This window comes from Centroberyx affinis, unplaced genomic scaffold (genome assembly GCF_046629955.1).
Source record: "Centroberyx affinis isolate AG114_WGS23_722 - 3 ecotype Tasmania unplaced genomic scaffold, CSIRO-AGI_Caff_v1 ptg002483l_1, whole genome shotgun sequence".
NCBI classification, from domain to species: Eukaryota; Metazoa; Chordata; class Actinopteri; order Beryciformes; family Berycidae; genus Centroberyx; species Centroberyx affinis.
In genome coordinates this window covers 182,849-205,298 of record NW_027280713.1, presented here as the reverse complement: position 1 = coordinate 205,298, position 22,450 = coordinate 182,849, and the positions used below count along the sequence as shown (strand labels likewise).

Below are 22,450 nucleotides of genomic sequence, written 5' to 3'. Positions count from 1 at the left end.
GTTAGCCGTTTTCTGTGTGTGTGGTGTTGATTTTCCCCGAACCAATCACCAATGACTGACGTATCCCGCTGCTCTGATGTGATTTTCAGTTACACTGATGCTGGCCGTATTTACTAACTTTACCAAGAATGTCGGTCGTTTTTTGACAAAAATATCGTCTTTGCAAAGACCATATGTTGGTGAAGGGGGTGATTTCAACAAATATTATTCTGCTGAAACGCCAATGAAAGACCACTGCACGAATGGCTCAAACTTTAGTCCCGCCCACAAAGGCGCTGATTGGCTCGATTGTTTCTCAGAGCGAGAACAAGCTGTTGACTAGAGCAACACCAGACTCTCTGAATCACTTGACAAAAGTATTTTGTCAGAGTTTTTAAATAAAATGTACTTGTTCTCATCAATATCAATTTAGACAGCAGAATTGTGTGTCACGATATCACAATATCATCATATCATCACGATATGATTCCACTGAAATATGATAAATGATAATACTGAATTATCGTCCAGCCCCATTCTGTAGTTCCACCAGGCATAAAGAGAGACTGGGAGCATCGACAGCGCTCCAAGTTGCCATTCAGCATAATGAACCACAACCTCTGTTTTGATCTTCATGTCACAACTCTTGGGACAGAAACCTCAACTGCAACCGGCCAACAGAACAAAACAACTTCTGGAAACTGGAACATGCATCAGCCTGATGTCTAAAGGGAAACTCTTCTGAATGCATCTAGAAGTTAGATGTTGGGCAAAAAGTGGGATGGACATGGAATGGTCATCATGTATGAGCATGAGCATGAGCATGAGCCTGTATGTGTGTGTGTGTGTGTGTGTGTGTGTGTGTGAAAGATTGCTGTATTATCTGTATGTCCTGTTTTTGCTGCACCTGACCAACAGAATTATACAAGTACAAACACACTTATACCAGATTCTATAGTCTGCCAAACAGCTCTATTTTTTTGGTGCTATAAATTGTTTATGTGTGTTTGTGTGTGTGTGTGTGTGTGTGTGTGTGTGTGTGTGTGTGTGTGTGTGTGTGTGTGTGTGTGTGTGTGTGTGACTGTCATTTCACATCAGCAGGGTTGCCACATACAGTAACTCTTTCTGACAGAGCGGCCCTACTCTGGGGAAAACATGCAGCCTGCCTTCCTGCATAGACAAAAAACTCAGAACAAAAATATGCATATGAATGATTCATGGGTTTATTGAAAACAATACCAGAAACATGGACTCACACTCCCCTCCTCCCCTCTCTCTCTCTCGCTCGCTCTCTCTCACACACACATGCATGCACACACACAGCAAAGAACACTTCCTGTCAAGAGCTGCCTGTCAGGAATTACAAACAGCCTTTTATCTAAAATTGTCTTAGTGATTTCCAGAACATGCTTCTCTTCCTGTTTCCCTTTTTGAATCCCCTAAACTCATCAACTTCATGGCAGTCATAGGAACAACGGGGTTACACAGTGTTCACTGGTTGAGTGTGGTGATGAAAATACTAATAGTTGTGGAAGAAGCAGTCTCTATTGAACTCAGTTCGATGGCCTCGGGGATGCTGTGTTCAGAGTAAACACTAAAGTGCAGAAAAATGTTAATTAATGAGGAATTAAAGGTGCTCAATTGTTAAGTTAATTGATATTAGAAAACACAGCTGCTGTACTGAGTGTCCAGCGCCTACTAAAAAAATCGTTTACGGAATGATGACATTTTCAGACTGAATAATGAAGTACAGTGACGTGAAACGGGTTCTAGGCGGAGCTCACTTGTTGAGTTTGGTGATGTAGATCTTGATGTGTCCGAAGTCGGGCCTCTCGGCGGGATCCTCCGCCCAGCAGCCCTCCATCAGGAAGGTCAGCTCCTCGCAGTGGCAGCTGTTGTCCGTCGTGGGGCGAAAGTACGGCCGCTGCCCGTTACGCACCTTCTGCACGATCTCTGCGGTGGAGAGGAGAGAGAGAGAGAGAGAGAGAGAGAGAGAGAAGCAGAGAGAGTGTGGTCGAGAGTGAGTGAGAGTGTGTGGAGTGGGAAATGGAGTTTAAGTGTGTGTGTGTGTGTGTGTGTGTCAGAAGTGGTTCATGCATCTCATTCTGTTCAGCACGCAACTCCCTCATGATACTCTGGACCATTGCGATGCACTGTCACTCACTGAGCTTTCCAATACAGCTGCAGCCATACTGTCTGCCACTCTGCTTGGACATGAACGCCTATAAATAGTCTCCAGTCCAACCAGCATTCTCGCTGACTAATCGCTAACAAGTTATTTGGGCAGTATGTCAACGGACTTTTTCGGCTGACGTGCCGCCGATGAAAGCTTTATAAGCAAATTGTTAAAAAGATTAGTCAGAGTGCAGGATTTCCTGTTGTTTTCCTTGATGGTTTCCCCTGATGTTTTGAACCGGGCACTGACTGAATTCTTTTCTGGGAATTGAGCACGCTGTTTTTCGCTTTGTATATGTGAAGTCCGGTTGTAGACAACGAATTTCCCTTGAACTGGGCCGGTGAATGTGCACTTCATCGCTAGCCTACATTTACACATCTTACACGGCTGAAAAAATCATTTAATTGAACTTGTATTTGACTAATAACTTGTTATTGCTCTCATTATGCTAACGTAGCACTGCTCATTTCTCTGTTGAGACTCCAGGATGGTTTCTGCTTAATGCTTTTTGATCGCTGAACTGTTGACTTTCAAATCTACAGTATTATTTGTGTGTTTATTGGTATTCTTTTACCATTATTACTGTTGCACAGTCTTGTGCTATTTCTACTGGAATAATTAATTAATGAATGCAGTCAGCAGAGCAAGCCTTTTGGTGTTGCTGATTGTTCCTTTTTGATCAATTTATCACAGCACTATAAGTTTGTGAGTCCTTTCCAAAAATTCTTCTTCTTCTTCTTTTCTTTTATTAAAATGTCCCTAAAAGCAAGAAGTTAGAGGACGCTAACTTTATCTTGAACCAGAAAATCATAATCACAGCCCTGATTCTCACACTAATTAGGACGCAGCAAAACAGGTGCGGGCTTTCACTCGACTCGGAACGAGAGTGGCTGTCGATAAGCGGCAGCCACTTGTACAATCAGTGTGTAGTGTGACTGTGAATAAAGGGCTAATGAAAGTCATCGCGCCCAGCAGTAGTGGCAAACAGAGCTGCACCCCAGGAGGTTTTTATCCATCCGCTTTTTAGGGCTGTAACTCTGAACTCCTGATGCTAAATTGCTTCGCTTGATTGTCTTGCTGTCTCTTAGTTGGAGTGGCAGCGGTAAAGGGGAAATCGTCAGGGCGAAGGAAGTGGTAAAATCACAATGGTCAGTAAGTCTTAGTAGTAAACAGTCCAAAGTGTCAGTGGAGACACAACTTCAGGAATTTCCATTGTTTAGTTCAGTGATTCTGAACCTTTTTCATATCAAGGACCCCTAATTTCGTATACATTAGGGCCACAGACCCCCATTTAATGAGATTTTGTCTCTCTGACCCACATCTAAGAATATTTTTATTGTTAGATATGATTTTGACTCCCATGACTGCCTGTATTGTATGTGGAGAGATAACAGTGAAACTATGATCAAAATAGTGATTCTCTACATTTTCTAATTGTGTTAACTTGTTGTAAACAAATGAATGGTTTAACAATCCATCAATTTGCTGTGGACCCCCTGGAACCCTCTCCAGGACCCCTGATGGTCCCCAGGCCCCACATTGAGAACCATTGGTTTAGTCCATTGCAAAACTAACAAGATACCAACCATGTCTTATATATATGATATATGATGCTATATAAGATATACTGTATATGTCTTATATGTCATTGTCTCTTGTTGCTGCTTTTGAAGCATAACTTACAAATCAGAAGGAATTGGGCCCAAGGACCATCAGAGTGGAGCACATAAAAGTCTGAAACACTTCACTGGGCCTGCTTTTTACATTGGGAACTATTGAATCTTTCTTCAAAATAATAAGTAAAAATCTACTTGCAGCATCTTCAGCTAATAAAGCTTTACCTTGGCCATTTAAGATACATTTTTTTCTTGGATTAAGTGGTCATATAAGAACACATGCATATTGAATGGCTAACCTTTTACATTGTATTCTTTATCATTTTGCTTTCCTACGCTTTGTTTGGACCCTGTAACTCTTCATAGCTATGAGATGTTTATGCCCTTGTGGTTTGTCGAAGCCCGGATGTCAGATATGTTGATTTTGTCAGACGTCTGACTCCAACTAGCTTCGACATCTGGGGGACACGTGTTTTACACATGTATAGATGGGTGCAGGGCCACAATGTAGATCTACTTCGAAATGTTATGAATACAAATGGTATGAATGAAGGTCCTAGTATGTGGGCTATACTCTTTTCTACCTCTGTGAAAAAACGATGAAATGGAACTTTTCACTCGTTCCTCAGAAATAACTTGCTCAATAAAGAGGCCTAATAATATCGAACTTACACCCCAAATAAGATCATTTTTTACTAGATAAACATGATAGAAATATGGGTTTTGTTTGTGAATCAGTGAATAAGCACTAATTGTGTCTTTTCACCTGTCTACATTGATGAGTCCATTGTTTATATTGCTTGATTTCATAGGCTTTTGTCTGCACAAATGCATGTTTTTTATATCAAGGGTTTGCTGTTTGTTTGGTAATTTAAAGGATCCACATTAGCAGTCATCTGGGCTTCCTGAGGCCCATAAAAGACAGTAGTGTTTACCTTTGGGGCTCAGGTCCATGCCGTCCACATAGAAAGGTCCATTCCTCAAGGCTATTTCCTGGAGTATTATGCCAAAACTGTACACATCTCCCTTCTGCGTCCCTTGAGGGGGATGGCGGTCGTATATCAGCTGCTCTGGAGCCGTCCAAAGCTTCTCTGCAAATGAGCCGCAGTCAGACAGACAGACAGACAGTTACAGACACACTGACAACATGTCCTCCTTGGTCTGAACGTCTACTAGAGAGGAGACTTAGTGCTGCGACCGGACGATCGCCACACCAACAGGATGAACGTGACTTACTTGCATAGAGTGCGTGCGAGTCATCGTTTTCGCAGGACGAGCGGAAGCTGGCCAAGCCATAATCCGTGATTTTCAAAACAAATCGACTGTCCACCACGCAATTAGATGACTTCAGATTTCCATGGCAGCCAATGTAGCTGTTGTGGAGATAGTTCATTCCCTGGTGGAGAGGAGCGTCAAATGAAGCATTAAGGGGTGTTCGTTTTTTCCTATGGCAAATCATACATGAAAATACACAAATCCGGCCATATGGAAATAATACGGTTTGACAAATGGATGTATGCTGAGCGGTTTTGAAAGGGGCCGAGTTTCAAGGACGGCGCTTTCACGGGGGAATTCCTGTGAAATTATTTTTAATTCCTTTGGGGAACACTGGGTACTGAATGCACTCATGTTCAATATTTTGTGGAAACGGTGAGTCAAAGAGCAATTTAGTAGGAGGGCTTTGTCATGCATGTAGTTAAATATAGCATCTGTCCAAGACTCTGATCTGCTGACAAAAAGCCCCTTTGTTAGGGGGGGATTAAAAATAATTTTCTAAAATACATCCATGATTAGTTTTGATTAAGTGGAAGGAAATTTCTTGTAAGTTTATGATTATGTTTCTGTCCTACATTTAGGCCATACTTTACACTTTATGATGCCAATATGTAGTTTTATACAATATACTATGCCAAAACTATGCATGGTGGTCCTTCTCGCTCTCTTTCTCTGGCACACACACTCTCTCACAAACTGTCCATGTGAACCAATAACAACCTAAATACAGTTTGAAGTTTATGTGAAAGCATCTAATTTAAGGTTGAGATGTGACCTTTTCTTTTTACATCATGCAGATCGATAACTGTTTCCCTTCCACAGACGCAGTAACGTCCTGCCTTTGACCATCAGTCTTTGTTTATGACCCCTTCGATCCGACCCCCACATACCTTCACTATATCATTGATCAGCGAGTAGCGGAACATCCAGTCCAGGTTGATGCTCTCATTCTCCAAAATGTCCTGGAAAAACAAACACGAAACAACTCAAACACAGAGGACCAAACTCTTTTTAGAGATATTAAAAAATTGCATAACCATTTCTGAAATATAATTTTAACTTCTAGGGGATTCTCAGCAAAGAAAGCCCACAGATAAAGTATTCTCCCTTAACATTTTTTAGACTAATTAGCACCTTCAGGCCACATATCATATATTCTTTATCATCCTCGGGGTTATATGTGCCCCTGTAACTCGACCCTGCAGGCTAACATCAAGGACAGAAACTAATGACCCAAAAAGGCCTGCGGCGAGCCACTTACTGGAACCTGAATCCCGGCTGTCGTCCAGCTACATCGCATCAAGTACCACTATCTGTCATTTACGCAGAAATACTTTTCTGCAAGTGTGAGTGATAAACTCCATGACTGAGTTTCCCTGAGTTTTCCAGCTCTTCCTTTTTTGGCAATTAAGGAGCTGCTGGCATGTCGGGAGCGCGCGGGACGGGCCCAGAACAAGTTTTCTCAATGCATCATGTATTTCTCAGTGCGTTCGGGAAATGCCAAATCGGAAAGGTCGCACGTCAAGCGGTCCTAGTACTTCAGACAAAAACTAAAATATCTTAGGTCCTCACATGCAGAAAGTTGCAAAAAATCTCCACTTTAAGAAGTAATTTAGTCTGTTTTTGAATCGTAATTTTCTTAAAACCAGTGAAAAGATCTGCCAGTGGGGTTCGATAATTTCATTTGTTTCCAATGCAAATTCAATTGTTTAGAGAATTTTTTGTAGAATCAAGTGTCATTTTCTTGATAGTAATGCAGTGATCTGCCTTATTCTGACTAAGATATATTTCTAGAAAATTCCTGAAACAAGTGAAACTGCATTGGAAACAATTGGAGTTATCTCACCTCACTGGCAGAATTTTCCTTAAGAAAAATAAGATTTGAAGGTTGAATATGAGACTAAATGACTTGTAAGATGGAGGTTTTTTGCAGTGTTTCTTGTGGACTAAATAAAGGGATTTCAGCTGGTGCGTGTTTATCTCAGCATAGTTCCAGGAATAGCGGTTTGATTCCCACTGGGGCCATCCATGCTAAAACTGTTCACTCTCATGGCAGTGCAGTGCTTTTTGGATCAAAAGTGTCCATCAAACAGCATATGTTAGGCATTTTTTATTCAATGATTAAAAAAACTATCTTTGGCGAAACAACAACAACAACAACAACAACAAGTCAATGCATACACTAAGGAAGTATACATGTATGTCCATGCGTTACCTGAAGACTGCCTCTGGGACAATATTCTGTTACAATGCAGATGTTCGGAGGATCAATGCAGGCCCCAATGAACCTGGTGAGATGGTTGAACTGAACGTCTCTCATCTGAAAATAACCACACAAACACATCGCCGCCGTGAGTGTAAATCTTTCCAACATTACATCCCCCCTCCCCCCAAAAAAACCCCCATGGAACCAGAAGAAGGAGAGGACTGATGGTTCATTTATATAAAAAGTTTTAAAATATGCTGCCAGCAGTTCATCAGAATAGTCTATTTACAGTAGGCTAGCTGGCACAGTGTCTTTTCTACGTGTTGAGAAGCATTCCTGCATAGGGCACCTAGTTGAAACATGTGCATGTGAATAAATTGCCCTTGGAGGTTATGAATGAGCCAGTGTACTGAGGAGCTACAGTGGGTGAAAAAAACCTTGAGGTGTTGAGAGGATGTACTAGCAGTAATATCAGAGCGGGAGCGGGGCGAAACGTGTAAAAATTCACTACATGGAAAACGATCACTAATTCCTCGCTCTGTTTTTACGACCCTAGACGTCTTCCAAAAAAATGAATCGTGTCGAATAAAAAAAGAGATGCTCGCGCTTGTTATGGAGAGACAACATGGCTGAGTTTGTTTATTGACGGGCTCCGTTTGATGAAAATGCACAAAAAAAGAAATACTATTTTCTCTTACAGAAACAGGTTATATGGATCCCTTCCACACACATTTACCAATGCATATGAGGACTGACAGGAGGCAACGCAAAATAAAAAAATCTCTCTGTAGCCAGCGTGAAACTTCCAAAAACAGTGTTCATAATTTCAACAGTCCTGTTTTGTTTTCATTTCACAGAAGAGCGGAGGTGAGTGACAGCTGCTCTCACACCAGAACCAGGGAGCTACTCGCTCCTGTTTCACAGCTCAGGAGAAGTTAGCCTACCCTTTGGCCTATATAATTTCCCCTGCTGAACGCTGGTGAGGAAGGGAGGAGCACAGAGGGGGGAGGAGGAGAGGACGAGAAAGGGGAAGGGGCAAGCGGGGGATGAGGAGGAGGAGGAGGAGGAGAGGCTGCTGGAAGACAAGTGGTTAAGTTTCCATTGGCAGGCCCATCTCTTCCCCATCTGGTTGGCTTTTTCATGAGCTGTGGCCTGACAGCCGATCAGGCCCCCGGGGCGTCTGAGAAGCTGGCAGCTCAGACGGCTGTCTCTCTCTCTCTCTCTCTCTCTCTCTCTCTCTCTCTCTCCTGTGTGTGCCTGCCGACCGACCGACCGACCGACCGAGAGGCCACAGAGGCATCTAGGCCCACACTGCTCCCCTCCGCCGCAACGGGCCGCAACTCACACGAAGGGAGCAAACCAGAGAGAGAGAGAGAGGGAGAGTTTGTGTGTGAGAAAGAGAGAAGGAGATGGAGAGATAGAATACAAGAGAGATACTGAGGGAGCGAAGTAAAGAAAGGCCTAAAGAATGGCCAAACATCTTCTCCATGAGCGTCCATCTTGTCCATGAGCGCTGATGTAATTCCTGAGTTTCTGGGTTTCCCTCTGTTTCCATCACTAAGCCACATAAATTGTGCGGATGCTTTTCCTCCTTCTTCCTTATCACTCTCTCGTGAATGCCAATTTCCCCGACTGAAGAAGGAACCTTTTCATCAACAGCTGTTGTTGCTAATGTTGAAGAGGCTCTGTGAGGAAGTTAACTCTTTGCTGCGAGCACATGTTTGAGGTAATCAGCGATATCCTGCAGTGGCAGCGGTTAGCGGCCCGCCTTTGAACATGCTGATAATGAGCCAGTTCCCACATCCGGCAAGTAAGGCCCGCTTTAAAAAGTCATTTACTTTTCTATTCAGTCAGAGAAAAACTGACTTTTTTTTTAAGTAAGTGAAACAATGTATTTGGGATGAGATAATTTCCCTTTTTTCCTTTTTCCACTGCAACTCAACTTCTTTGAAGAATTTTCTTAAGAGCCTTCTTCTTTCTTAATAGAGTGATGGGCCTTATTTGAAAGTCTCTCACCTGTTTGAAGAAAAATCTTGAAGTTGAGCTGCTCTGGAAACAAGTGAAATTATGTGAACACTTTGGCAATTTTCCCCTTGTTTTTGAAGATTTTAAGAGTCAATATACATGATTTAATGAATACAACGTGTTAAGGATGGAGTGTTTTTTCCAATTCACCCCCAAGGCCTTCAGTGTCTCTTGGCTTGAAACAAGCAACTAGCCACAGTTTTCTCAGATGGGGGTCCATGGCCAACTGCAGCTGTCTATTTTTGGTTCCTTCTTGTGAAAAAAATCGAGAACTGGAGGCACAGCAGGTATCCAGTCAACATGAATGCACACAGCTGTAGGATGTTGCATGTATTTCTGTATCTGCTTTACCTGCTGTATCTGCTGTGTATTGTGAAAATCTGTAAATTTAAAATATGTGTAAATATGTTTGTAAATATGTGTTTTAACCCCTCCACCCCTGATTTAAAGGAGAAAGCAGGTTTGAGTTACAGCCCATGTGCATCTATTTAGACTTCCCCCAATCATTTTTCAATGCACGCTGTAAGTAATTAGATTTTTTTTTTTAACATTTACTTGTTTTTCGTTGTTTTTAAAATACAACCTTTACAGTGTCAAACCTAGCTTGAAATTAGACTGGACCTTGAGGGATTTTTGAGGGATTATTTCCTGGTAGAGACTTCCATTTCTTCTTCTTCATTCTTGATTGACAGTAAGCAGAGTGTGAAGGTGTCATGGTGGCTCAGTGGTCTAAGGCGCGCACCATGTGGCCGCAACGTCCCGGGTTTGAATCCAGCCCAGGGCCTTTGTCCCATGTCATCCCCCTCTCTCTCTGCCCCAGTCTTTCCCATTTCTCTCCACTTTCAGCTGTCTAATAAAGGCAAAAAATGCCAAAATAAAACCTTTAAAAAAACAATAAGTAGGGCGGAACGTAATGCGCACACTGATATAAAAACACTCAACTATGAAATGAAATAAAACAGAAACTCTGACACAACCAAATTAATGTTTACTGTGATGGATTATCTGACTCTGGCAATTTTCAAGTCTGCGGAAGTTGTTTTTTATACTGTACAAGAATGAATGGCAGCAAAATGCCCTGATATCTCCAACTATGCTGACTGTGTGCAGACACACCAGGAATAATGGAAAGTAGAGGGGAAACCTGGAAGATTGGTCACAAACTTATAAAAAAAACACCAGTATTATCCTTTAACCTATAGGGAATATGTGGTCGGATGAATCCCGGTCACAAAGTTCATACTCTTCATACTGTACTTTTTCAAGTTGTCAAACTACAAGTCAAAGTCAAGTCCCAAGTCAGCAGAACCCAAGTCAAGTCTCAAGTCTTCTCTTCGTGCATCAAGTCAAGTCTCAAGCAATTACAATTGTGACTCAAGTCTGACTGAAGTCCAAGTCATGTGACTCGAGTCCCCACCTCTGTCTTGAACTGTTCTTTTGCACAGTATGTGAAGCCCTGCTGTGCTTACTGACTACTTGTCAGTAAGCACCATGTGAATTGTGTGTGTGTGTGTGTGTTGTTGTTATGCATGATGTGCATCACTGCCAACAAGACAAATTCACACAACATGTATTGTCTTTGGCAAATAAAGTGACACTGATTCTGATTAAGATTCAAAAGAAAAAGAGGAGAAATTAAGAAAATAGATTGGACCGACTCAGAAAATAGGGGATGTAGGATTGAACTGAAACATAAATTAATTAAACCAAACCTTCAAAACAGTAAAATATAAGGGTATTAATGAACACTTACATGTTTGAGTTCAAACAAAACTTGTCTGGTCAGCTCTATCCTCTTCTTGTTGACATGCTTGATGGCCACCAGGTTTCCCTGTGAGAGAGAGAGATGAGTGTGAGTGACAGCTCCGATCTGGAGTTCAGTTCATACAGGGCTTTTCATTATACGGGAAGAAGAACATGAGAGCATAACATGGACGCCTAGAGACTAAATGTAAATAAAGTCTAAAAACATATTGACTCATGTGAGTCATATTTCATCAAAGCACAGTCAAAGGCCGTGGAAATGAAGGCAGAAACAAGAGGGTTCAAATGAAGCAGCTTGCAGTATAGCCTGCAGGTACATATGGGGCCTATTTGCAGATGAAGAATCGTATCTGTCACTTTGATATGCGAGGATCGGTAAATCCACACAGAGGAGAGAGAGAAGGGAGGTGAATTCCACAGAGCCGCAGACATGAAAGACTGATTGGTACAGTACGTTACTGGTAGCAACTGTAAAAACTCGTGCAACTCGACGCAACTTCATGTGTGTGGGAACTTTATCTTTATTTATGATTCACAGCCTTCGTTAGCAGCCGATGAAGGCAGAAATATCTACATTGCAACTGCTGAATGAAGTCAGCATCATTTTGAATGAAGTTCACTAAATGTAGGAGAATGTTGGGCTATTTTTCTGTTTTGTTTTTTTTTTTTTACAATTTTTCAAGGCCCTTGCATCTCACTCTGACGTACTTCGGTTTTTGATTTGAGCACCTGTAGCCTGTACTGAATTCAAGAAGGCAAAAGGCAGTTTGTGCGATACCTCAGATGCTCCATGAGGCATGCAAACTGTAGCGTGACATCAGCATTTATATAAAAAAAGTGCATCGTGCCGCTAACAACACAAAGACATGAGAGGTATCTCATTATCCAGGAGCGTCTTTTGTCACATTTCCTCACACCTCCTCCATCTTATTAAGGAGATAAATTAACAACAGCAACAAGTTGATGGTCATGTCCAGACTGGGTGGTGGGGGAGTGTTTAAAAAAAAAAAAAAAAAGAAAAGTGACGCACTCTGCGGCTCACATTAAAACCAACTAGCTAAATTCGCCCACACGCTCTCTCTCCCTCTCTCTCTCCCTCCCTCTCTCCCTCTCTCTCTCCTCTCCAGCTCCTCGGCTTTCTCTGCGAGTGTGCACATGTGTGGGTGGAAAAGGAGTGCGCAGGAGTTGAAAATGTCAGAACTCACTAAGCCTTACCTTAAAATAGCCAGTTTTTGCAAATAGCTGATATTTTCCATGGGCAGTTATCAAGGAGCCGTAGCTGGAACCTCTCTGGAAAAGGTGCAAGGAGTAGTAAGAATAATGCCAGTAACAGCTACGAGTGGATGAGAGCTAAGAGAGATGAGCAGAGGGGATTAAGTCTTGGTCAGTTCAGGCAGTCATTTCACTTTGTTCATTTCACCTCGCCGCGACACACAGGACACACTCTTTCTTTTAAACACACAGTTGCAAAAGCTTCATTCATTGACGTTTTCCATGCAATTTATCCATTAGCAGCTTTGTCTGTGTGCCGCGGATTTGCCTTTCACCCATGTTTGAGAAAATGTTTTCATAATACCAAATAGAGTCCTTGGGCAAATGTCTGCAGTGCACACAAAGTGAATAAAAATCAAGTGGGCGCTCTGCATACAGACAGTCAGCAGCGAGTGACTACACATTTGTATAGAATGCAAATATTGGCAACACATGGCACACTGGAAAATACATTGGTCTGGAAAATTACTGTGTTTTCCACAGTATTATCCCTGGAATTGGGCTGAAAACCAGTAATGAAAAAGGTGTGTGTGCATGTGCTCTGGTGAATGCTTGCACGTGTGTGTAGCTTGCATGAATGCTTGCATGAACGCTTGCACGTGTGTGTGTGAGTGTGTATGTGCGTATGTGCGTTGAAATACAACCCAAAAGGAGACGCATTAGTCCTCAGACAACAGAACCTGATACTTGGAGAACGTGATGAGGTATTATATATGTAGGGAGCCGGGCCAGACTGGGGCTTATTTTAACAATCATTTAATATGTGTCTGCCACCGCAAGCCCAGCCACCTTCAATAAACCACTGGGAAGGCTTTCAGGAATGTGTAAACTAACAAAGGATTTGGACATACTCTCTCTCTCTCTTTCTCTCTCTCTCTCTCTCTCTCTCTCTTTCCTTCCTTCATTGCTTCTTCATCTTTGCCGTTTCTGTGAAAAAGCATGTACTGCATTTTAAACACGCAGCTCAGCAGTACGCAGACATCAGGGTGTAACTCCGAACTCTGAACATTTAAAATTAGAGATTTTGATTCCTGGTGGGTGCCGTTTTACAGCGATGACGTCACGAGCGGCACCAGAGAGACTGATAATCGCTCCTAGTGCTGGAGCATGAATGAAAGCCATGGTACTGTAGACCCTGTGTTGAGTCTTTCCCATTGGCAAAGATGCCACTGTAACCTGCCAGAAAAACAACAACTTCTTAATCACACACTCAAGGCCGCGCCAGCACTACTGACGGAATAAAAGACGATATAAAGCTCAGAATTATGAAGAAACGTTGGGGGGCTGCCAGCAGAATATGAGATCATCCTGAACCACCAATAAATGTAGGTGTAACAGTTTGTTTTTTTCTTTTTTAAACTCTCAAAAGCTCCTTGGGATTTGTTTGTTTCACCTGCACAATCTGTATTGCCGTTTGTCTTCTTTCTGTGTATCATCATTGTGCAAGTACTTGAACACTCACTGCTAAAAATCTACATCTTAAGAAGTCATTTAGTCTATTATTGAGTCCTAGAATCGTAATTTTCTTAAAACAAGTGAAAAAATCTGACAATGGGATTAGATAATTTCACTTGTTTACAGTGCAAATCCAACTTGTTTGAGGAGTTTTCTAGAAATGAGTGTCAATATCTTGAATTAAATCAGATTAAGGCAGATCACTGCACTACTATGAAGAAAATGACACTTGATTCTACAAACGTTTTGAAACAAGTTGGATTTGCATTGGAAACAATTTAAATGATCTAATCCCACTGTCAGATTTTTTCACTTGTTTTAAGAAAATTATGATATAAATGACTGATTTTTTGCAGTGCTAAACTTCACAGGAGAATTTCAGAAAGCTGTACCTGTGAGAGGGTGAGCCGGCTGCCGGCTCGTTTGTGGTATTTGTTGGGGCTCTCGAACTGAAGGTCCTCCCACCGTATCCTCCACAGCATTCCAGCCAGCTCCTTCTCCAGCTTCAGTTTCCTTCAAAAGGAAAACCAGGTGGTGAAATCAATAAGGATAACAGAAAAAAGAACAGAGAGAAAAAAGAGTCTTATAAAATGTATGGGTCTGGGGAAGCAGGGGGATGGGAGGAGGGGAGGGTCCTGATGGTATAGTCAGCTAATGTGTTTCCCACATACTTGTGATCGCAGTGAGTTTGAACACCAATTTATGATGTGCAGTGGTTTCTTTCTCATATTGCTCTTATCTGTAACTGCAAAAACTAAGGCAAATAAAAATCCTTGAGAGCTGCGGTGAACCGTCCACTCACCTCTGAATAATACACACAGAGTATGGTTATCAGATACGCATGAGACGTAACGTTTTGTTTTGAACGATAGGTGTATGAGGTCTGATTTGAAAACAATACAGATTTGATCTGACCAATTGCATAAAATAGCTAATTGTTCCATTCACGCACAATTATTTTAGATCGTCATCTTTCCCAGTGGTATTTCCTGAGATACTCCTCTCAAATCTGATTATAGAATGCTTTGCGTTCAGCCTTTGCACACGCATGTGTGTGCTTGCATGTGTGTGTGTGTGTGTGTGTATGTGTGATTTATCAGATGTTTACTTCAAGTGTCCATGTTCCTTAACTGAACTGTGGTGAAATGGTAAACCAATTTTGTAGGTGAATATTTATATAATACTGATGAAAAGGTTCTTTCAATTAAATCCTAATATAAGCAAGACAACAGTCAACATGTTGTTCCCCCCTGTGAGCCAATTAGTAACAAATATGTCACCTTGTTTTGGCCTTTAATTCTAGCGCCCCGCTTGGCCAAGTCAGCATCATTTTGAAAACGCCGTAACACTGCAGTGAGATGCATCGTTCCCCGAAAGTTTTGCCAAAATCCGGTCTGCGGCGTCTGTGATATCGCGTGTGACGGACAGATGAACAAACAAATGAACGTATGGAGACCGCCCCGTAGCTGCAACCCCCAAATGTCTACACAGCGTGACCAAATTAATAAATCTATCTAGCAATTTTCATGTCAGTGATATTTTTGACATGTTTTGAGTGTTATTTTTAAACGGCAGTCAAACTGGCAAACAGTGAGCCAAGGGGGAAGAAGCATTCCAGTGAATCAACACATCTGGTGCAGATCTCAGAGGAACTGCTGTTTTTTTTAACATTCACTGATTTACAGCAAAGAAAAAAGGCTTTTAAAAATAAAATGATTTTCCTAAAGCACAGTACAGAGTTTTTGAACACTTGAACAAGTTTTCTGAGAGGAAATTCATTTTTAGTCTGAAACACTTTTAAAGTGAAAAAAGAGCAGAGCCCACACATTCCAACCCAATCTAAAAGGTGTAAAACACTTCCAGATGGCTGCAGGAAATTATTGCAGCGTTTGCATATTACCGTGTTTTACCCTTTCGCCGAACCACCCTAGTTGGCCCCAAAAGTGGCACATTTTTTTTCCTTCGCCAGGACAGATTGTGTAGCCTGACAGTCCCACAACTTCTGCAGGATCTTAATACTTGTTTGTGTCTACAAATACTCCGGACCGAGCCTGTGTGCAAGCATGGAAATGTCACATCATGGCTGGTGAGCGCTGCACAACCATTTTGAGGGCAGGAAACACCATTAAACCACCGGTGCCCTCCAACCCCCCCATCCTAAAAAAAAAAAAAAAAAAAGGTATTTTTCTATTTAAAGACCCTCGTTTAGAGACCTCTGGCAGCCAGAGGAGTAAAGTGTGGGGCTCCACACTGGGTCTATTGTTTCATAAATCCCATATGTGAATACCTCTGCTGGACCAACCCCTCCATTAAAACAACAGAGCCACTGCTCTGCTCAACATCCCCTCTCACTGCTGCAGACCAGACTCCAAAACCAACTGAGAAAGGCCGACCGTCCAAGAGGTTAAATCAATTGAGTGCTGCGGGAAGATATGAAAGAAAGCCGCTCTTTGAAATGTGAAAACCAGTAAGTGTTATTCTGTGTCAGCACAATCAGGGTTACATGTTTGCCCACAACGCAAAACAAAGAAACAGACATTTCAACACATAGACTGCTTTTTAATGATTTACTATCTCACCAAATTTGACTATTTCATTACATTTTACATAAGCAGCAGTTGCTCTTCATATCATGCCAAGTCTCAAATGCAACCTGTTACCAAATTATCCAACTATCCTCACATTTCTTATAAAAAAATATACCAATACAAATTATGCAGTAAAGGCCTACCTCAGTCCATCACAGATTGATTCATTTTGCTATACAAGAGTCGGCTGATCTGCTGAGAATAACTATCGACAGTGGCAAAAGTCCAAAATGTTCATGTTCAGTGGCGTTTCAGTTATCTCTTTGTAGATCTAGTACTAAACATGGAGGCTTCTCAACAGTTTGGAGATCTTTATGACGGCTGGTATAGATCTGCTGTCCGCTGTTGTCCATCAGCAATTCTCCATTTGTTTCTGGTAAGACAGGAAGGATATTTATTAGGTGTTGGTATCAGGCAGAAAAGAAAAACAGAAAAAAAATCAAACTTCCAGTGTTGGTGTATTTCATGCTTTCACTTGAACAGGTCAGAAGACAAAAAGACAAAAAAATTACAATAATAAAAAAAAAATGCATGTTCAACAATCTGCAAATCTGTTCCTCTAAATTCCTGAAAATCTGACTTTTTGAAGATAAAATGTGAAAAATAACTTTCAATATTTAAAACTCTCATTTGTCTAAATGGTGAATCTAAAAATATACCATTGAGACAAGCATCAGACTAGAGCAGAGTTTGCAAAAGTAAGAGTCAGGACCCAAAATGTGTCACAGAGATTTGTCTGTTGGGTTCCCATAACAGAAACAGATGCTTGTTTTAATGAGGTGAAAAGGGTTCAAGAGAGCTCTAAGAAAAGAAGAATACATTTCACAAAACTTACCAACCAAGACTTCAGGAGAACTAGCTAGCTAGTCAGTAAACAGGTCTGTCCCCGCTGTGCTTCATGAAGCGAGACCTGCAGAACAGAACAGAAGACGTTAAGAGGTTTCAGAATGAAGCGCACACTCTGCATCTATTTAGCTTTTACTTATTTTGATATTGAACATGATCAACTGAATTCAGGTTTAGTGATTTTACCTCGGGTGGACAGCTGCTCCTCCGTCTTTCTTCAATTATTCCTCTGATCAAAATCCACTCTGATTGGCTGGTGATTAACACTTTTTTGTGTTAATAGTCAGTATTAGAAAAATTAATCAAGATTACTGGTATGATTTGTTAGTGAGAGCTGCGTGTAACGCTGTATAAAACAGCTCCTCTTTGCTTCAAAATCAGTATGTTTTCATTGGTAATGCACACTGTTACAGAGCTAGGTTTAGACACATTTCAAGCGATGACTCATGTTGTTAGTGTTGTGTTTACAGTAGCTCTGTGTGAACCCAGCCGTCATACATGAGGCTAATGTGCTGCCTTCAAGACCGATGAAAGAGGAAAAATAGAAACATCAATTTTATCTTATTACATGCAGATTTATCCATGACATTAACCAGAATTTAGCAATCCTTCCAGTAGCTTAGTAATTGCTTGGGGCGTACATGATTAACTATTTGCATAATTAAATGAGGCCCGATCTGATACTCTGGGGCACGATCATAATTTCAAATGAATTTGCTTTTACAGCTGAACGCTAAGCACAGTCTGTGCTACAGCCTGAAAGTTATAATCATTAGAAATGTTACAAGCAGTTATTTTATCTAAAAGATACACAAGTACACGGGGGCACAGCAATTAAACACGCACACTAATTAAACACCCAATGGCATATTGAAAAGGACAGCTTATTTCAAAGTTCAGATATAGATTTAAATTAAAGATTTTGAACTTAAAGGGGAACACCACTCATTTTAACAATTCACATATGTCATCCCTGTTTCCCAGGACAGCTCAGTCAAAACTTGTGAGCATGCACCACTCTGTTCTAAAGCTACAGGCTGGAGAGCTAACCCTTGATGTTGCACCACTCTTTCCTCAAGATAGAAATCAAAGCGAAAACAGATGATTTTGTGATGTCACTGGGATGTGAAATCAGGCGCTGCTCCACAGACAATCAATGGGGTGACGACTTTGTTGACCCATAAGGTTTCTGTGTGAGTTCTTGCACCCAAATGATGTTTAAATTTGAGCTCAGACCTGTTAGCAATGCTAGAATATGAACTTTGTTTTGGTGTGACAACTCTTCTTAGCATCTGATGGCTCCCCAATGTCAGCTCCTCATTCATTGTCAATGGAGCAGCTCCTGCAGGTTTTACATCCCTGTCACATCACAAATTCAAGGCTTTTCTCTCCGATTTCTGGCTTTAAAGAATGGTGCAACTTCTCAAACACTGACTTAACTGCCCTGCAGCACAGAAATAAAATATCATCGCTGTAACGCTGAAAACCTTGTCCTCCATCTCCAAAATGTCAACTTTTCAGGAGCTAAGAAAAACAGCCTTGTTTTCAGCTCGGCCACCATGTATTTTTGCTTTAATCCAATGGGTTTTGAAAGGGTTTCATAAGCACAGGGGTTGTAGAAATTTCTCAATCCACAGAGAACCACGTAATCCTTTAACTGACTTAAAAACATGAAAATCACCAAGGCTGGAGTTAGGAGGTTTTCACGTGATATAACAGCGATGATGATGTGAATTCTTAAAATCCCCTTCAATACAGAGAGAAAAATAACACGCTAATGATCATTGAGCGAGAAACAACCACAAGGTCGTTCAATTGTTCGGGCCAGCATCTGAGTTCACTTGGCAACTCACACACTTCTCCACCGCTTTAAAACCCGTCACCTGCTGAGCCGTTGCCCTGGCAACAATCACGTAAATTCCACACTGGCACCTATAGTTGCACAACCCATGAATCCTATTTGAAACACATCATCTCTCTCTCTCTCTCTCTCTCTCTCTCTCTCTCTCTCTCTCTCTCTCTCTCTCTCTCTCTCTCTCTCTCTCTCTGCAGTCTTTCTCTCTCTCCGCAGTCTCTCTTTCTCTCTGTCTTTCTGAGATAAAAGAAGCTCGTCTCTCACCGGTTCTGCTGTAAGAGCAAAAGCAGCACAGTCCTTTAGCGTGATCCAAACGACTCACCTGTAAATGAGGAAACTGGAGATCCCGAAAATGATGAGCGCTAGGCCGGATCCCACAGCTACAATACCCAGAACTGGCAGATGACCTGGAAACAGGGAAACAGGATTCCACAGTCAATTGTCTCTCATATGTTCAACAGATGTCCGCATTAATATCCCTGAAAAAAAAAAAACAGAGTGCTACCAAAAACACAGCTGGGGTTTCTTGAAATATAGAGCTGCGCTGCTCTAGCAATCTGTCCACCACAAACACTGGTAACCATTCCTCAGTTCTGACATTCCTGATATATATATAAAAAAAACATTAACGAAGATTTATTATACTGCCTACTGTTAGATGTTAAACAAAGCCCATAGTTGTGGCATCATGAGGGAATTTTAACACACCTCATTAGAGTTTTTAATTCATGAAATTCATAAAACGGCAAATTGAAACAATCCAACCCTGAAAAAATAAGAAGATTCATTTTAAGCGTTCATTTGTCAATAGATAAAACACTGGAATTATTTTGATTGTCACCGTGTTAATCGTCCAAATGAGGTAACTCTGGTGCTAGAAAGTTAGATTAAAAACATGCAAAAAATGGAAATGTGTGGGAAGTGTGCAAGAAGTTTTGCTTTTTTGAATTTCTTAATTGGCAAAAAAAAAAGTCATTGCCTGTAACTGAACTGAAAGAACACTGACCCCAACTTTGGCGTTGCTACCATGAATTCAAGCTAAGCACTATAGGCGGAATCCATTTAATTTTATTTCTAACCTCATTAACGAATCCCCACTGCAAACCTCCACGATTTTCAGACCGCTCCTCGCCATCCAATATTTCTGTTTGTAAACTCAACTACTTTCACTGTTTATTACCACATTATTTATTCTTTATTATTACAGTGTTTTTGCCCATGTTTCCGAACTGAACTGACTGCACACAACCCAGTGCATTTCAGACTTGGCATATGAGACGTTTGAGCCACAAGAATTTAGATTCTCCAGCGCATAATTGATTTCATGCGTCTCATCCTAATCAGTGCAGCTCACGGATCAATGAGTCAAAGCTGCAACCATGCTGCTGAGCTTGCTGCTCGAATGTACACAGATGTACTGTAGTTTACAGTGTAAGAGCGGTGTGTTTACTGTCACAGCATGTCTTGTACCGTCCCTTTACACTGTAAACGAGGTCTTGCTGTCCTTGCTCTGTGTGTCGGTCCGTACTGTGAAACTCAACCGCACCAAAGTCACAAACACAAATTCCTGTACACGTTATTGTCCTTGGCGATTCTGACACCGACTCCGCGGAAGGCCAGGCGACATCCAGGCTCTCAACTCAGGAGATAATTTTGCGGATGGCCTCAGATTATGGGAGAGAATCAGATTTATCGCTCCTCCGCTCGTTATCCCCTTCATACCGAAGCACATAATTGCAGTGGTGTTCCTAACCAGGCTATTCTTGGTTAGCAACTATATCAGTTGATCATCTGTGACATTTCCTTCTGAAAATGTTACTTTGGTCATACAGCGAAAGATCATTTCCAGCTCATATTTTTCATACTACATGCAAATATTACACTGTATGTTTGTCCTTGCACTGTGTCGACGAAACTGGGATCAATCATACGTGTGGAAAACAGCATATTTTCATCACTAAGTCAAAATGAAGATATTGCTGACCCTGTTGAAATGATAGTGACACCATACACAAATGCTAGCCCACGGCAACATCCATCTTGACAAGCAATTTGATCTTGCATCGAGTCAAGTGAAAAAAATCTGCCAATAGCGTGGGATAATTTCACTTTCCTGGAAAATCCTGAAATCAGCCCCTCCGCTTGCCAAGCTTGTACCATTTGATTCTAGAAAATTCACATGGGAATCAAGTGTAATCATCTCACCATTCTGGCAGATTTAACACCGAATACGAGACTAAACGGCTTGTTAAGATGTTTTATTTTGGGCGGAGCTGTAACTCTTTCGCAGGTCATACCATCGTTGCAGGACGGGTCGTCGGTGGAGAAGACACACGGTGGGTTGTCGAGCGGCGGGCCCCCAGTGGGCCAGTGGATCTTCTCTGTCTGGGACCATATGATCTCTTTGTTCGTTCCATTGTAGTAGGCAACAAGCTGGAGACACAGAAGAAGTAATATGTTAAATTCAGTCTGATATGGATACTGTATGCAAATTCAAAAGGATGAAAAATACGAAACACGATACGATTTGATACACGGTGTGGGGTTCACGATTCGATACAACCACGATACAATGTGATAAATAAAAGTTCAGTGACAACAAAGTCTGACTGTGCAGAATTACAGTATGTTTACTTCTGAGTCACAAATCTCTCTAGCGATGGCATTGGCTTGCTAGAATGTACAAACAATGTCATTACAAAGTGCAAATGATGTAATTTAGATGGAGAGCTTGTGAATTGTGATGGTCAAACCGTCTCATTTGTGATTACTACAGCAGAATAAAATGTAGCTAATATCACGATTCATTTTTCTGCCCCATGATACATACTGTCACATTTTTGCATTGCGATATATCGTCCCATCCCTAATGAAAAAATATATGTATAGTGAGTGCATATTGTAAGCTCATTTAACAATTTCTTGCAGTAATTTGTAATTTCTTTTACACAACTTTCTGTTTACTGGAAAGGACAACATAGATAACATTGTATATGCAACAATAAGAAATCAAGCAAGCGTTAAAACCACAGGACGCTGTACAGTATTATACTAATGTGATTCGGATTTATTCAAAATAATGGATTTATGCTGCTGCACAGAAAAGTATCCGACACTTTTTGTGTGATTCAAGCATTCAAGCCAATCAGGAAAACATTTCGGGGAAATGATTAGCAGGTACTTGATGAGCAGAACTTACTGCAGTGTCTATGCCAGGCCAGACATAACCTCTGCATCTCTTTGAAGACCTGGTGTAAGGTTTGTGAGTGCGAGCTTTCCTATTTTGATAGCGTGGCATCTGCTGGCTTTGTGCAGAGCGCCTGTTGTCCTGCTGTGAAACACGACTCCTGTGTCTCTAACTGGCCAGTGGAGTATTTTTTACCCTCGCTCCCT

At 41.4% G+C, this 22,450-nt stretch overlaps 1 protein-coding gene across 2 annotated transcripts in view; it reads right to left on the bottom strand.

Annotated features, from left to right (window-relative positions):
* Positions 1-22,450, bottom strand: part of npr2 (natriuretic peptide receptor 2) — a 49,598-nt gene that overhangs the window by 11,348 nt on the left and 15,800 nt on the right. For both annotated transcript variants that reach the window (XM_071534072.1, XM_071534074.1), the window contains exons 6-15: positions 21,355-21,490; positions 19,380-19,464; positions 14,161-14,281; positions 12,257-12,331; positions 11,031-11,108; positions 7,262-7,366; positions 5,937-6,008; positions 5,008-5,167; positions 4,707-4,862; positions 1,764-1,932 (exon numbers count right to left, since the gene is read on the bottom strand). In XM_071534072.1, the coding sequence (XP_071390173.1) occupies positions 1,764-1,932; positions 4,707-4,862; positions 5,008-5,167; positions 5,937-6,008; positions 7,262-7,366; positions 11,031-11,108; positions 12,257-12,331; positions 14,161-14,281; positions 19,380-19,464; positions 21,355-21,490 (1,157 nt within the window). The remainder of the gene's footprint in view (positions 1-1,763; positions 1,933-4,706; positions 4,863-5,007; positions 5,168-5,936; positions 6,009-7,261; positions 7,367-11,030; positions 11,109-12,256; positions 12,332-14,160; positions 14,282-19,379; positions 19,465-21,354; positions 21,491-22,450) is intronic.